General features: G+C 35.3%; 2 protein-coding genes across 7 annotated transcripts in view; one reads left to right on the top strand and one right to left on the bottom strand.

Annotated features, from left to right (window-relative positions):
• The window catches only part of LOC105674464 (uncharacterized), a 42,215-nt gene that overhangs the window by 9,417 nt on the left and 14,729 nt on the right, over window positions 1–18,069 (bottom strand). The window contains exon 1 of one of the 2 annotated variants that reach the window (XM_012370785.2): window positions 5,629–5,803. The exons of the other annotated variant lie outside the window; for it this stretch is intronic. The gene's annotated coding sequence lies outside the window, so the exon portion shown is untranslated. Of the gene's footprint in view, window positions 1–5,628; window positions 5,804–18,069 lie in introns of those variants that run through there. 2 annotated transcript variants of the gene reach the window in all.
• The window catches only part of Ptp10D (Protein tyrosine phosphatase 10D), a 33,608-nt gene continuing 24,401 nt past the window's right edge, over window positions 8,863–18,069 (top strand). For 2 of the 5 annotated variants that reach the window (XM_067354795.1, XM_067354793.1), the window contains exon 1: window positions 8,867–11,856. In XM_067354795.1, the coding sequence (XP_067210896.1) occupies window positions 11,773–11,856 (84 nt within the window). In that variant the 5' untranslated portion in view covers window positions 8,867–11,772. Of the gene's footprint in view, window positions 11,857–18,069 lie in introns of all 5 variants that reach the window. The other 3 variants (XM_067354792.1, XM_067354794.1, XM_012370760.2) reach the window with 3 other exon arrangements.

Raw genomic sequence — 18,069 nt, 5'->3', positions numbered from 1 at the left:
ACGCATTATATATGATTTTTATGTTTGCATACGTATATATGTATATCATAAAAATTATTAGAGAACAAAATCTCTAAAGATTAGTTTTTATTGCAATTTTGTATAAATAACTTCAGTAGTCATAGATATGTGTGAGTTACGAAATAGGAGTTAAAAAATGCGATAACAAGTTTATATACCACTCAATCTCGAATTTAATCGCACAATTTCGCATTCAGAGTGCGTTGCAAGTTAACTTCAAAGCATGCCGCGTCATTCCTGTTTAATATAGAGCACACGTAACTACTTGATCAGCTCAAATGGACAGTGGCGTAATTAAAGCTTCGATTGAAAAAAAAAAACTAAATGATAAAATTAATTTCTCATAATCGCGATACGTTCAAATCATGTTCGCAAAACGTATATAGAAAACCGATAATGCCACGTAAAACTGATAAAATAAATTTCATAAATTTCAAATCATACAATTAGAAGCGCGAATTCGAGATGCTTCCGTGTAATCGCACATTGTCGCAGTTACGCCGTTGATAGCGCGCGATGTAACTGCTTGAAGCAGATAGTTAGCCGGTCATCGTCAGTGACATTGTACCCCGCTTTCCAAGGTTATCGTGTCAATTGAAACAACGGTGATCGCGCGATTCGTTCGATTCTAAGAAGACAACCTGATCGCGATTCCGCTCACAATCAGCTTAATACCCGTGGAAACATAGATGTCGACTCCCACTAGTCGCAAAATTTTATTTATCCACCGATTTAATTAAGCGCATAATTTGCGCAAATGCACTCTTGGCCGCTTTGAGCTGCGAGTAATAATTTCAACATGAAGCTGCACCTGTGCGTTACTGATCGCAAATCTTGCGCAATCACTTTCGTCTCATTTAAACATGAAGAGATTGCGCGCAGTGGGCGGAGGGAAAACAGAAGAAACATCGTTTGCAAAATTACATCGCTGTTGGCCCAGAACGATACAACCTCTCAGAAAACGCGCCCCTTTTTGTCGATGAAACCGTGACATGGTTTCTTTAAATTATATTAAAATGTAAATGTGTTTTATAAAAATCAAAAAATCAACCGCGTTATCGTATTAATATTATTTTCTTACTTTTCCAATATATAATTAATATTGCAATAATTTTAATTACCTCCAACTGCGTTTTAAATTTATTTTTTTTATTTGTTTCGGAAAAAATTTATATGCAAGTTCTTATTGATATATCAATCTTGATATAGTATTCTTTTAAACTAGAGCAAAGAAAGAAACTAAAATAAGCTATGAAATAATATCAATGGGAGTATAAACAAGCATTAGAAACATTTAACTCGATGATCCAATCCGACGGAATTAGATAGTTAATCATGTTGGCACCGATCTAAGATACTTTTAAGCGCGGTAACTAGCGAGAACAAATTCATGATTAACGTGTTCTGCTTCATGAAGAGACCTTTTCGCCGATGTCCGTAATTCGCAAATTATGTAAATTATGTCGAAAGTTTACAAGATCATGCGTATTTTTGTTTCTAATTGTAAGAAGCCAAAATTTGATTATGAAATGCGCTAGAAACAAACAAAGTGACTTATAAATTTATAATAATAATTAAAATTATTGAAATCTATTTTTAATATACAACCAATATTTTATTTTATATAACAAAAAAATATTTTAAATCCAGCAAAGTTGTACAGATATACGTTCTGATGCAAAATCTGTTTATTGTTGGGAAAAAAATAATTACTACTGTAAGAACTGCATTGTTATCCTAAACGTTTTATGAAATCACATTGCAACGACATGATTATGTTACAACTGCTGACATATTGACGCATCGTAACATTTCTGTAATACTACACGCTACAAATGTATACTGTTCTATGTTACAGCATACTAGATACATATTACATAACGGTATATGATGTCACTATTAATTGTGGAATTACTAACTATAGTATCGGATTTGCTTACTATATTTGGACTGGTGAAAACGTATAAACATTATAATATTACAACTGTGTCAATGGGAGAAAGTTCTGGGTTTGCATGCAATTACGCAAACGATATAAACATTAATATTTCCATCAAATATGAATGACTTTTCTCGTTATTAAATATTCATCAAATTTCAAAAACTTAATAAAACATTTTACTGATTAATATTAAGTTCCTGTTTTGATCTTGAGACTCCAACAATTGAAACGTGATATGGTATTGTTGATACATATGTAATAATGTATGAAAGTTTAATGAGAACTTTTTGCGTGTCCGATTTTTCGTGTTTTTCGGGTGTGCCCGTTCCATAAAAAAATCATAAGAGTTTCAAATTTATCGCAACGGCCTTGGGTAACTTTCTATTCAATTAATATAATAATTATATTAATTATAAATTATAAATTCTATAAATATTTATCAACCAATAAAAAATTTTATAATCTTTTTATTAAGAATTAAAAAAAATTTTTTTTTTAATGTCTTCAACATTTGGCAATTTGTTGTGACATTTGGCACTTCAATAAATCTCGCCAGTCATTTATTATCGTTTCGCGCGTATGCACGCGCGAGAGATGAGAAAAAAATATACGCTTCATCTCGTGTAAATTTAATGGCGACATTTGACATTACGTGGGTGGCAATCGTCCAACCAACTGGCGCCCGGAATCTCTTTTTCATCTCCTTCTTCGACCGCTGCCATTCTCCACTCTTTGTTTAACCAGTTTAAATATAACCCATCCACTTTTATGCTGTTATTTACTTTTCAGTTAGCAGATTTCCTACTGCTGACGCAGTTCACGTGAATAGTAAATTTTTCATAGTAATTTGTGTTTGCGCGCGCGCGCGCGCGCGCGCGCGCGCGTGTGTGTGTGTGTGTGTGTGTGTGTGTGTGACGATATTCGATTTATTAATTTAATAAATAATATTAAAAACAAAGTAAAAGTAACAAAAAAAAAGATAGACAAGCCAGATATAAATTATGAAGTCAATAGTACTACGAATAATATATTAAAATATTTCACAGTCAATTGTTGATATTTATTATAAATTATTCTTATTGAAAAACTACAAAACAATGATAAATTGAGTCTTGCAGAGTCTGCAAAATTTAATGTAAAAAATTTTGAGAAGTTTAAATTTTTATGCAAATTTAATTTAAAAATATATAACATTTTAGTTTAATATAACTTCAATTTTATCGCAATATTTTTTTAATTTTAATCTAATATTAGTACTTTTTGTTTAGATTTTATTAACTATCAAATAAAATATATATTATTTCTTTCTTTAATTAACATTATATAATCTGTTAAACCGTTATTCACAAGAAAACATTCAGGAAAGAAAGATATTTAATAATACAGGTCCAGAGCAGAAAATGGAGATGACGGAATAGAGAAGCGGTAGTCTGTGAGATTACCGCATGTCAGTTAAGGGTTAACGCTATTTTGCAAACGTTTACAAACGAAGCATGAATCTTGGCTCGTGTAGTGCCAAGATAAAATTTGCACACGTGACTGTTTTCATTAACTGTTTTCCGTAGCTACAAATTTATAATAATTTAAACGTATAAAAACTAAGAAATGCATTTGACTAAATATATTTTACGTAGATTTCATCTCCATGGAATTTTGACGATGTAATATTTTGTAGTATTAGAAAATCACGCTTTTGTAAAATTAATTGTTTCACGTGACATCGTAAAGAAACGTGACGGAAGATATATCAGAGTACACAGCTCTATTTTTGGAATGCTATCCAATGGCGAGAAGCTTTATGTTTACGAGCCAATATGTTTTTGGCGTTGTGCCTATTTTTGCTTCTACCTTCATCACATGGTGTCTTTTTTCTCACCTCTATAATGTATAAAAAAAGAATCCGTCTTATTTATTATTCGACAAGTCCGTTTTTCGTGCAAAAATATACCATCCGAATAGTAATGATAGGAATAAATCGGAAAAATTATGTAAAAGCCAGATACTTTCAAGAATTACGATTTTGTTTCAAATCTCAATAATTTGCTTGTACATTTTTTAAGAAGATAATTAATAATTATGTATTTTACAACTGTCGTCAAATATTGCACTATGTCAAAGAGTTTCACTTTATTGGTAATGTTATTCTCATGTATTATGCATTGCTTACGAAGCTCTTAATGAAGGTTGTAACGTCTGTAGTGACGCATGAATTATGCATACCGGTATTCACTCTGAGTGGTGTTTAAAACGCACCTAACATGGCTGAGCGATCTGTGAAGACGGAAAGTAGGATTCGACCTTCCGCCTATCTTCGATCATCTGCCCACCGTATTACATAGTGCTTGAAGAGACGAATTCCAATTAACATTACAGACTTATAAACACAGCGCCAGATTGTTACATATGAAATAGAAGCTTCCGCACGTCAGAAACTAGTTTTATATAACGCTTTTTTAAAATAAATATTTCTTAATAATTAATTTTTTAATTTTGTGTAGCACAATTATTTTGTAAACTTACATTTTGACAAAATTTATAATTTTGATAAAACAATTGTAAAACTATTCATAATAACGTGATGTGATGTCTTTCATCGTTCGTTAAATATATAGAAAGATAAAAATTCAGAAGATTTGTACAATTTTAATTTTGTAAAATTTTGATACATATAATATACCAAAATTGTAAAAATAATTTGCAATATAAATTTTACATGTGACGTATAAAATACAATATATAAAGTTAAAAACATATTTTTTATGTTTTATCTTTTTCGCTTTTACATCTAAATCAAACTATGAAATTAATTTCCATTTTAAAAAATGTCAAAAATAAATTTTTCAATTGTACATATTTTGTTTTTTACAAATAACAGAAATTGTAAATATAAAAACTTTAATTTTTTATATATAATAACTTAATTTTAAAATTTTATGATTCATATAATCTTTTAATATAATTTGTAACGCATTATATGATTTTACATTATTCCACGCCGTAACGAATCATGATTATGAACGATTTCCGAGTAAGAATGGACTTTTTTAATCTTGTAACATCAAGAATCATGGCGTGAATTAACCAATGTCATGTGTGGCATAATGATGGTTACTGTTCGCAGTCATTCAAAAGCACTGAAGTTTTTTTCAATGAAAATTGATTACTACTACTGGAATTGATAACGCGGCGGCTTGCACCGATGATAATTTAATAGAAACAAGCAACATAATTGCACGAAACAATTCTATATTAAGATAATGACGTTAATTAATAATGATAACGCCGCTAATTTGTGCGCTGGTAATTAAAGAATTATACAATTAGTCCATTTACAATATGATCACGTCTAAATTGCTTGAGTAATTGCATTATTTGTATTCTAAATCCTCTTGAAAGCTTATGAGTTTCAATTTGCGTATGTTTGATTTTTTAATATTTTTGCGATGCTTAGAATAAGATAATAGATCAAAACTTACAAATATTTATAAAATTATTATAGATATTTTTATATAAATTTCTTTAATACGAGTCAACAAATAATATTTACAAAATTGTTGCAATTTATATAATATTAAATAAAATCATCATTAAATAAATTTGTATGGATTTCAAATCGATTATCACGGCCTAAAAAAGAGTTTAAAACATCATGCGATTACTCTTACCTCGCGAGAAAGGGTAATCCAAAATTTGCACACCGGCTAAATCACTTTTCTAGCTTGTTTTCTTCCCGGCAACTTTTCTCACGCGCTAGATCCAAACCGATCAATTCCGATCGAAAGAGCGGTTCGTGGGACTCCGGATTGACCGTCCGTCCAGGACTGACTACATTCACTTGCTCGCCGCTCGCCAGAATCCGACGTGGGTAGACAGGACCAGAGCAAACGCATGCGCTATAGATCGCGAATTGTTAGGTGTCCCCGACCCGTGGAAGCCCTCGATCCTCACGTTTCAAGATCGAGAGATCATCGATATTACGAAACATCATTTTCTAATGCATTCAAGATCAAATTGCGCCACAAAGAAGTGATTACTTTTACTATATACATGTCATTTCAGAAGCTTGTAGTAATTTAAGATATGCACAATTGAATAAAATAGAAAATTAACATGTATTTTTGTTTTTTCCAATTTTAACATTGTCAAATAAAGCATAGATGCAGATGACCATCTCGTCAAATGTGCGTCCGCGTCGCTTGTCTGGTTAAAGTGTTACCGTGTCTATGATTGTGTGTAAACATATTATGCAATAAATAAGATTATCGTATTTTCGAAATGTTATCGTAAACATCGTAAACTACGACTTGTTTTAAAAGATATCAAGTACGTTCAATTTTACTGAAATATAAATTCATTACGTTTGAGAATAATTTTTTCAGAATTGTTTCTCTTGTAATTAAAACTATGGTAAAGAAACGGGTCTATTCTTAAAAGGCCTGCCGACCAACTGCTCCGACGATGACGTCATGATGAGCAGAGATGAAAGATGACAAAAGATACCTGAACCTGTTGCTGACGTCAGTTTTCCTGGCCCTCGCCATACATTCGCAAGTATGCATATTTATTGGTGGTTGTGGGTAGTCGAATATATAGCTAGTTGTCATTGATAAAAGTGACGAAATCGCTTCATTGATCATCGGCTTTATTCTGCATTTCAACTACGCGATCTGTTACCGTCGGCAGTTAATAAAAAATTGTTAAAAATAATTACAAAATAAGAAGTTGTAAACTTCTTAGTATCCTTTTATTTTTATCAATACAAAAATTTGGATATTTTATATTTGAATTGTGAATTTAAACCAACATGTGTAATAGCAGAAAGTAATATTACCCACCAGTGTAATAACAGACTTTGTTAGCAGAACTATTTTACTTGTACGAGTAGAGTATAATAGAATGTAAAATAGACTCCTACACGTATCACTGCGAACTATTTTATACTTGCAGATTTTACCCAAATGCAAATTTAAAAAGTAATCTTTATTTTAAAAAATATAGGACTTCTGTAAACAAATTAGTACTATTTTATTTATAATAATGTGTAAAAGTATAATTCTACGTGCATTTATAGTATAATTTTTTCTTTGTATTCATATGTATGAAAAATTTAACGCGCTTGCCAACTCCTTCATTTTACAACGATATTAGATATAAATTTTCAAACGTATTGCGTCTTTTTTCCAAATTCGTTATTCTATCACTATTTCTATGCCAGAAAATATACGAACGATACGGTGAAAGTAGCGTGACTATGATGACGTAAACTAAAACGCGTTTTCGTTGCTATCATAAAATGACAGCTTGATGAGCTACTATTTTGTTACTCGTCAGACTGCTATTGAGTAAGGTGCGCATAAATCATTTATAGCGTAGAAAGACACAGAACATAGAAAGTTCGTAACGCTCCTCAATTTGCGATCTTCATGCATTTGTTGCAAGCAACTTAAATAAAACTTGCAGAACGTGCCTGACACTTGCGTCGCGTAGTCGCTATTGATTTTTTCCATCCCCCTGTCAGCGCTTCGGAATTAACGCTTTACGTGCGCGATTTCAAATTCTAACGCTGACAATTGTCTACAGCAGGGTACTAATTACGCTAACCACGTCTCTGGCTTCAGGGTTTGCAGGGACACCTGCGTAGGTGTGGGAGAGCAACGACTCTTCATGAATAAAGGTGGTACACCTATGAGATTTGTGCGTGCGTGTGAGCGCACGCGCGCGTGTATCAGGTGGCGACTGTCGCTTCAGGAACAACGTGGTGGAGGGCAAAGGCCGGGGGGGAACGTACGGCGAGGTGCGGCGAGGGGTGGAGGGAGGGCTTAGCAAGAGATGTGACGGTGGAGAGGAAGACGCAAGAGGTGGTGGATGCGTGTGTGGTCAGTAGTTCGCACACGTATAAATGCACGCGTCGTATACGTACGAGCGGGCGAGGGATGCGAGTGTGTTAGTTTCACCTTCCACAACTTCGGGAGCTCGCCGGGCAATGGGGCGGGGAACGATGTTACCCGGGGAAAAAGAAGATATAAAAGAAGACAGCGATGTCAACATGGCTGTGGAAAATCGCAGGTGTCGCGCTCAGGATTTTCCAAATCCGCGGAGACACCTCGTCCATTTAAATGCCGTTGCGTGGAATTGACACGACACACTCTATGGGCGTCTTCCCATCGTTTAACGTGACATATGGGCGACACACGTTTCACGATTGAGAAATAGAAATTATCGATTAACGTTGGCATGTTTACCGTGCTAATATTGCCCGTCTTTCGACAGCTAAATTTCTTATATTACTACGCTATATTCCGTCGCTTTAAATATTCGTCAGTTAAACATTAAATATTTGCAACCGCAAACAGATCCGCATAAAGTAATCTGAGATGAGTTTTTTAGCATAATGATTATACTCCATATTTAACTTCATGTTAATTACAAATATTATGAATCATTTTTCACGGTCATGCACAGAATTTAAGCAGATTCTAGCATCTGAGAGAGCAATGAGAAAAAATATTGAAAGAAGAAGAATAATCTTGGAATAAAATGAATTACGCGGATAAATAAAACGATTCAATAATTATAATGATATGGCATGATCTAAACATTGAATAACGTGCACCGACTTTCTCCGGAGAAACTTCCTCTGAAGAAACTTCCTCTTTGAGAAGAAACTTGTATTTTTTTTCTTGCCTTTTTAAGAAGTCTCTTAAAAATATCGCGCCATTCATCCGCTTTAATGCTCTTGTTTCGATACATTCGCATGTTTTATTAGATATTACTTTCAGCAGTGTGCGCAGAGACAATACCAGAAAGAGATGAATAGCTGACAGTAGATTACACCGCAACTACGGGGGATGAAACCAGGTGTATCGAATACAACGAGACACTCCTACCAGAATTGCGCTCGGAAAACAAAAGAAATGAAGTACATTGACAAGTAACTGAGTCCCATCCATTATTTCGTTTGCAACCCTCGTTCTCTAGCTACGCTACTGGATTTACTCGCACACAAACGCACCTTGCTCGTCCGTACATCACGTACACCGTGTACACGCTCACAATTCACACGACAAGAGCAAGCGAGGGGGAATGAGAATCAGAAAGAGAGGGAGAGATCGAATTGGTGGGAGCCAAGGCAGCGGATACAGTGGTGTGATGGCGGCTGTGTTGAATATCCAGCCGGGACAGACCGGGTCGGAAGAGCGAAGAGGATAGACGAGGCAGGCAGGCGGGAGAGAAAGAGAGAGAGAATCGGAATGGAAAGACAGCCAGGTTGCTCGACGAGGTGGTAGCGGTGAGGGGCGAGGCGAAGAGAATGGCTTAGCCTGGCGCTGCCACGATCGGAGCCACGAGTGGAGTGTCGAGAGAGCAACCGAGGTCCCGTTGGCCCTGGTGGTCGCCCGCACCGGGTGAGGCGTCATGAAAGCGCGCCAGTCGACCGAGTGCACCTACGGCCGTACGAAAGCACGTTGAACGCTTCGTTTGCTTCCCATTTTCTCGGCTGCCGATTTTTCTCTCCGTCGCACTTCCGCCTGACTTCGAAGTACGACGTCGACACGCGGCGGCCGTTACAGTATCTCCCAGGACTTCGATCCAGGTGTTCATCTGGCTTGCAGGATGACGAAGACGTCGTGCGGACGTCCGGCTGGAACTACGAGAGGCTACAAACGAGATCACGAATTTAAGAGATGTAGTTCTCTTCTTCGTTAAAAAAAAAAAACCACAATCGGAGCATCGCGAAAAAGCACGGCCAGTGTGCTGATTTTTAATTGACACCGCGCGACGACCTCGAAGAGAAAAGACTCTCCTGTGCGTTTGATGAAAAAAAATTGGTGTTGTTTCATGGTGTTTGTTTAAAATTTAACTCCGTATTTTATAACAATGCCTGAGCGGATTCCTCTCCGATGATTTAACGAGAATACATAGGGAGCGGCATAGACAATGACTTCGAAATAATGCTCAGGTATATGCTCCTTTGTTAGCTAAGGCAGAGCGTTTGTAATCCTAAGTACACGATACCTGCATCTCATGGATGTTTCGTCCTGGCGGACGATTCAGAATAACTTCGCGTCGGACGTAACGCATGGCAGATCTTCTCACGCGTGACATCGTGCACATAAAGCGTGATACAGTAACGGAAGGAAGTTTCCTTGGTAAGTGAACGTCATAGTTCGGCCGTAACTTATATTTCGTATCAGTTTTCGTGTCGTGTTCCGTCACGCGATCGAGTTCGTATGTTTCGTCAGTGATATCCGATGATGCGAAGTCATTCACTAATTAGACACGTGCGACGCACAAGAGATTGGAGTTTGATTACTAAAAATAATTTTTCGAATTCTACATTAAGTCGAATTGTCGAGTAATAAAAATTTCAATAAGAGTCAAGAGAGAAAGATTGCAGTAACAAATGCGGGAGGAACGATTAAATCGATTATTTTTTCTCTGAGTAAAACCATGTGCTTCCGATCACAGCGAGCAATCTCACGGCTATTTCCAATGTTTTCTGAAGCCTGCTTCGTTACCTCGTTGTCGTCACGTTGACCGCGCTATAGGGCGCCACCCCTGCAGTTCGTTATTTCGTTCCGCACATTGGAGTGCTCAAATTGGAGAGTAACGAAGGGCGGAAACTAATCCAGAAGTTGATATCACGTTTTTTACTCTTCGAATAGACAAACGCAATGCAAAGAACATACGTGGAAAAGAGCGCAAATAGAAGTAAAAATACTACGCTATGCATTCTGTGCGACACAACAAAGTAATTTTATAATCATCTTCTACTCGCTCTGCTATTCTTCACGTCACGTATTTCGAGAAAAAATCAAACTACTTGGTTTTTAGTGTGGGAAAAACCAGTATTCTACTGAACAACATGAAAAGAAGCAGAACCAAAAGATAGGAAACGCAGAAGAGATAAAAAGTTGCCTATCATTCTTTGATAACTATTTATGTATGTACTAATATATACATTTTTAACATCAGATAGAGATGTTAAAATGTGAGAAGCACAATAAAAGTAATAAATGAAAAATATTATTATATCAATCAATCTTCCGAGGAACATTCGGCTTTTTATCTAAGAAAAACATTGCGATATTTAAAATCAAGCATTCCACGTCTGGGTATATTCGAGAGAAAAATAAAAACGAATGCACTCGATAAAGACGACCCACTTCAATTTGGCACGAAGATAATGCGATTCGTCGAAGCAGAATTTAATGAGGAACGCGCGCTGTGAGACACATGAAAATGATTCACATTTTGATTTACTGAATCTGGGAAAATTTATATAACTCTGAGCCACGTGACACGGGTGGATGCGCCGGGTCCGAGTGGGGGCAGTCCGAGGACTAAAAGCAGCCGACGTTTGAGGCTGGCGCGCTCGAGTCATTATTTCCTCGTGCTTCGTTTCCGCGATAACGTGCAGCTTTCAGCCAGAAGGCTCGACGACACGCGGTCCGCCGGCTGATATGGCAGCCGCCGTTTCTGCCACCGCGATTTCTCAGCTCCATCGCTGCCTCCGACGCCGGCGTAGCTGTCAAACAGCCAAACAGGTGTTACCGCGAGGTGCCCGGGGTGGGATACGCGATTTCTTGTGATAGCACACGCGCGGCGCGGCTCGAAAAAGTGAGTCCCAGTGCCGTCGATCGATCGATGTGACACGCACATACATTCCTCGCGCATTCCTCGACACTTAACTGCACGCCGCAGGTGTCTTCGCGGGTGTCATTCCGTGAAGTGTTAGTGAGTGCCTCGGTGAGGAGGCCCCGAGAGCAAGGGATAAGGGTCTTGACGTTGGTGGATTATATTCTTCGAGGATGACGAACCGCGGAGTCTCCTGTCTGCAACCGATATTCATGTTTATCGGTGTCCTTCTGCTGTTGCTGACTTTTTTAGCCAAGGTGAGTGCAGCCGCCAATATCACATGGATCTGAGAGATGTTGATAGCACGTCGTTTTACGAGATGTAAATACTAGCGCGAAGGACGCGCGTCTGTGGTAATATGCATACATGTTTGACTTTTCTCCTTCCCCCAAAAATGATATATTGATTTAGAGAACTAATGTCAATTTATTTTTAATAAGATAAACATTATTGTTTAGCTTTAATTCAAATTTTTCTTGTCTTCAGCTTTTCTATTTAATAGAACAGTCATAAATGACTAATATCGCAATTTGTTAAATTAGCAAAAATTACGATTTTACTGTTATTTAAACTTTCCATCGTTTATGTATGCACTAGTTCATTTAAATTGCACTCTTCATCTTTGTCTTACTGTGATAAATAATATAGATTTGCCGTCGGTGTCCTTGTATCACTACATTACATTTCTGTTCTTACTATCTCTGGCAGAGGCGTAGAGTAGCTGATCTGAATCTAGGACATTCCTCTCGGGAATGTCCTTTTACGCTGAAATACGTGTACTCGAAGCATTCATGAGGCAATGACGTGTGGAAGCATAAATTTGCAAATCTGAATTCATGATGAAGATACACAGCTAAGCAAATTGAATAAGCAGCTCTAAATACGATAAAAATCAGCATAAAAAGTAGCTTTCAAAAATTTCTCACTTCATGATATGAAATTTAATTTGGTTAATGAGATATAATTAACACAAAATTTTGATTCGATACAAGCGAATAAACGTAAGCAATAAAATTTTTTTTCAAGAGAAAGGATTGTAAATTTTAATGTGTTGAAATATTATATTGTTAGGTGACAAATTTTTTAATCAGAGGAGATAATGTGTTCATATGACAGATCGGAGTCAGAGTCAGAGTTTAAACTGTGGTCAACCGATCGGTGAAGGGGAACGCGACCGACATCCAGTCTTCTTTGCTCGATCGAATCGTGTCTGGACATTGCGAAACTCGCCTGACTTTCTCAACTGCAAATACGTTGCTTTGAATGCCGATGTCCGTTGACTCCAGACGAATATTTAGTCGTATTAGTGTCATTAGATCTATGTCACTGTATTCGTATTTTTAGCAGGAGTAGTCTTGCATTCGATAACAACTCATTTTCTAATATTGATAAGATAAATTAAGCTTTTAATCTTTCTGGCGCATTTTTATCTACTCTATAAGTTTTTTATTGAGTTTAGATGAATTATTCCTCAATTGATTTATTTAAACGTCAGTCGTAATAGATTGCAGATATAAGTTTAAAAAGATATGTTTTACATAAGCAAAATATAAATAATATCTTCAACTTAAATACGACAAATTTGAATATTTATTTGCTTTGCGTAAGCACAATACATTCAGTCGGACACTTAGCAAATGAAAGAGAATTATAATTGCGTTTGCCATGGATAATCGAAAAGATTAGTTAGCCAGACTGTTTGCCAACAGTTAGACCGCAGATTGCGAGATTTCCCTCCTTTTAAAGAGAAGTAGAAGAGAGAATCTACTTTTCCGAGTGATTTAAATATTTAATACAACGCAAAGATTACACATAATTACATAAACGAGTTTTTCATTACCTGTTCCTAGAATGTGTTCCTGTAATGATTTTATTATATGATAATCGGACGGGACGATATGGAAGACGTCATTTTGCAAAATAATTCCAGGAAATGCGTTCACGTGATAATTGCAGCGCGTTTGGTAATAAAATATTAATATTTACTGACGTAAATATATGGCAAAAATAATTTTATACTGTCACAATTTTATGACAGTAATAATTTTGGATAAGTTTTAACAGAATTCCAATATAAGAGTTAATTACAAAAATGTGTGGAAAATTGAGATAAATGTCTATCTCTCTCAATATATATTTTCGCTCAAGAGAAATCGATTTCAAATTAGCTAAAAAGCTACGGTTACATAGAAATATCTCCGATGATACTAAAATAATGCGTATATATTTTTATTTTTTGGTGTAAATAAGTTTTATTAAATTTTGAAAATTATTTAATATTTTTTTATTAAATATAACGTAATGCTTTATACCATTTTAATACTGTAAAATATATAATACTATAATACTTTTATTTCAAACGCAGCGATCGATACTTCCGACGTAGGGAACGATAGTATTCTCCAAAGATGAGGATATTTCGAGGGAGGCCAAAGGGAGTTGGCTGGATTACGGTTTATCGACCAAAGGAAAGTTTGGTTGGCGAAAGTACGTCGTGTTGAATCCAATGAGGCTCGTAATGGACAAAACGGACTGTCTGAATGCTTCATACTTGAAAGAAAGCCAACGCCCATTTCGACGATCATTATACGATGCTATTTTACACACAAACTCGATTTTACGTTAATTTCTCTGTCACGAAATAATCTGTTCAACTTGGAAAAAATAAAAAGTAATCATTGCGCCGCTGACTTTAACGTATCAAAAACATTTGAATCATGCAAAATGAGAAGTACCCACGACAAATAAAATGTGATATGTGTATAAAAGATATATGCGCGTAATATAATCGACATATTACATTTTGCGGAATCGGGTTTTCAATAGACAAGTGAAAGATAAAATAAGAATTTCAATAATAAAAATTTACTATCAAATATTTGTTAATTAAAATTCTGATTTCAACCTGATGATCAAACCTGTACAATAACAAAGCAACAACTGTCAGCAATATTCCATTTCGCAATATAAAAAATTTGCGAAATTAATTTTGCAAAAGGATGAGAAATCAAGCTTTCATGATTTAAAGCAATTTTCGATACATTTTCTGATAACTCTAAAGCGATTTAAAAATCGTATTAACTTAGAGTTTAATTAACTCATTTATACTCAAATTGTATAATAAAATAAATAATAAAATATAAATACGCAGATAAAAATTACAACACAGTTGATTAAATTTATAATCAAGATTGAATTTATACTTTTGAATCTTGCAATGTCATTTCCGGTCCCGCACGTGCTCGGCTTTCTGTTCGCATATCCGCTCTTTCTGCGGAGTGCTTCTACATATTTTTGCAACACGGCCAAGTACACCGGATGCTTGTTTGTTTTACATCACCTATCGTTCGCAAAATTTGCAGCGCTCGCAGGAGCTAAAATTTAAACTACTAGACAAAATCCATGATCTTTTTAAATCATAATGATCCATTATGAAGACGTTCACTGTTTTTTAATGAATCTTTTCGTAATTAATTAAATAGATAAATAAATTTGTCTATATTTCATAAAATTATTTGATAATTGCTCAAAAAATATGCTCTATAATAAAAATAAAAATTAATAACAGTTAATAGTAACCAAATTTCTTTATTAGATAATTATTTCATTTGTATAATATAATCTAATACTTCAATTCGATTTTATCTCTTTTTCGCTTGTCTCTAGAGAAGGAAGATAGGTGCAACGAAGCCATGACATTATTGGCCCAGAATTCGAGGCTCATGACCGCGCTATATTAAGCTCTTACTACGGAGACCCTATTCGCCGAATGCCTCGCAAATAGCCGGCGTCGTCACTTTTAAGTCGGGCGTTACGCTACACAAGTGATAAGTTACGTTGACACGCGAGCATTTCGTTGAGACCATCACGACCGAAAATTGCCTCTAGTAGTTTTTTTAAGATTAAAGTTCTCGCCGACAATAAAGCTGACTTTATTCGAATTTCAAATAAACATGCAACTATCGGATATTTTTTTACTGAAAAGTAATTGAGATATCGTAAAAAACGCGTGAATACTTTTTGAAAGAATTTACGCATATTTCGATTGTATGCAATTACTCGGATTAAAAACAGCTCCATTTGAAATATTTGCTTCAAAAAGCGGATTATTAAAATATTAAATAAACTAATAAAATGTTGAATATTGGATTGATAAAGATCTGTAGAAAAGTATTGATTACAAGCATTTTTTAAATCTGTAAATGATTGAAATATCACGAATGATTTAATTGATTGAAAATCAATATTTGCACAGCTTCACTCGACGGATTTACTCGAGTGAAGCTAAAAATAGCAAGCTTAATATTTCCTTTATTTCGCTACGGATGCGACTCACCGGAAACGGCGCCTCGCAAAGACGAAGAACAAGCTACACGTGGTGCTCTGCTGAGTGTCAAACGACTTCGGTGAGTCGTTCATCCGGATACGCGGCTATATCCTGGACTAACCTGGGAAGATAGGGCTGCACGCATGACGAAAATAGAGCAGACGGGAGAAATAAATCACCGTTCACTCGTCTGGGCCGCATCTGAGGTCTCGCGAGCTTCGATCGTGTCGAGCTGTCGCACATGATTAAAAACCAAAGTCACGGCACTCTAAATAAAGTATTATTGTATAATACATGAATTACGTTCAAATTATTTACATAGTATAAAAATAACATTTTTAATATTGATAATAAATTAATGTATAATCATTAAATTTTTTTAACTTTTCAAATTACTGCAAATTTGAAAAATGAAGATAATGTAATCATTGCTATATACTCTTCATACTATTCATTATGATGTATAGTATAAAAATTATTAATATTAAAATAAAATTTATTTTTTCCTTTTATTATTTGATTAGTTTGAAAAATTACACATCACATTTTTCTGGTTCTAATTTTTTATTTCTTAGTAATCGTTAAATAGATTTTCGATTGGATTTAATATTGCATAACCTCTCTAGCTCTCTCCCTCTTTCTCTCTTTTCATCTCCAAACCTATTTTCCCAGATATATATATAATCCATATGTATTCGTTATCAGACCGCAACCATCGTCATATTGCGGGCAAATCGATCGCATTGATTATCTTTGCGAGAAAGGATACTGTGGGTAGATTAAATTATCATCAGTAAAGTCCATAAACACATTTGTGCGTACAGATATTAAAAAAAAAATTTATGAACGTAGACATGATTTATAGACATAATACATACATTTGTTGTAGATTTCTTGTTATCAAATTGAAATATGGATGCCGAATATCAATTCGTCACAATTTTTACGATTTTTGCTCTTCTAGAAATGTGTTCCATGCAAGTAAACATCCGCAATTTTATTCACACGCTTAGTTTATTCATTCATTCTCCAGCACATCAAGTAATAAAAGACACGGAATGAAAGACAAAAATACGGATGACGATGCATCACGTGCGAACATGATTCCTTGGTGCTGTTGAGCATAAAAAAAAGAGAAACAGCTTGGTGGTTTTTTTCGGCACGTCCCATCGTATCCGCGTACATACACTCGCTGTTTCGCTTTCACTTTCTCTCTCTTTCTCTTTTCCTTTGTTGCGCGCGTACAGTTGCATATCGCGCTTTTGAAAAAAATCATACGCTTGACGTCATCCCGCTGTCTGCGGCGTCTCTTTACGCGCGCGCTCAAGGATCGCAGTGGGATCCTCACACAGCTGTGTTTTTCTCAGGTTCGCGTCTTAATTAAAGCAAACCGCATCTTACATCCTGCTCCATCCTGTGTTGATTAATCCTGTACGCGCCGATGTCTAGTAACCGCGATAATACGAGAAATTCTTGAGTACTCTACCTTGTAGCAAAGATAAATGATACTTATGCGATACGCGGTTAATTCTGTGCGATGTGGATCTTTTATTAATTCCATTTGAATTAAAATTCCATAGTGTATACCGGAATAACAATTGCATAACTACATCTCATCAGCAAACACTCCACAGAATGTATGTAAGCAATATTTAATTACCCTGAGTTTCATATATTATTTACACAGAAAGGAAAGCTGACACAATACGCTCTATGCTGCTGTATAATAAATTTTATATGAAAGAAGAAAAATTGTTATATAAGAAAGAAGAAAAATTGTTATAAGACTATTAATTAAACTAAAAATTGTTTTTATAAATCTGCAGATTATTTTACTAGTCGATAACAAAATGATTTTTATTTCGCCACAAAGCAGCAATAGCTTCGCTGTAAAAGCCAAATGCATTTACTAAAAATATATAGACGTATCATTTAATAGTAAGTTAAATTCGCATTGACAAATTTGATTTATTTGGCAAATAATGTTTATTAATTTTATTAGCAAGTAAATTTTGATTTCTCTGAACAAATTTACGCTACAAGATTTTTCTATTTTTAATAAAGCAGATTTCGCTGCAACATCGAATAATTAGTAGTAGTAGCAAAGTTTCCGTTTTCACATGCAGTGACAGTATTTTGATTT

This window comes from Linepithema humile, chromosome 5, assembly GCF_040581485.1.
Source record: "Linepithema humile isolate Giens D197 chromosome 5, Lhum_UNIL_v1.0, whole genome shotgun sequence".
In the NCBI taxonomy this organism is placed as follows: Eukaryota; Metazoa; Arthropoda; class Insecta; order Hymenoptera; family Formicidae; genus Linepithema; species Linepithema humile.
Note: the sequence above shows the minus strand (reverse complement) of the source record. Positions and strands in the feature narration are given on the sequence as shown.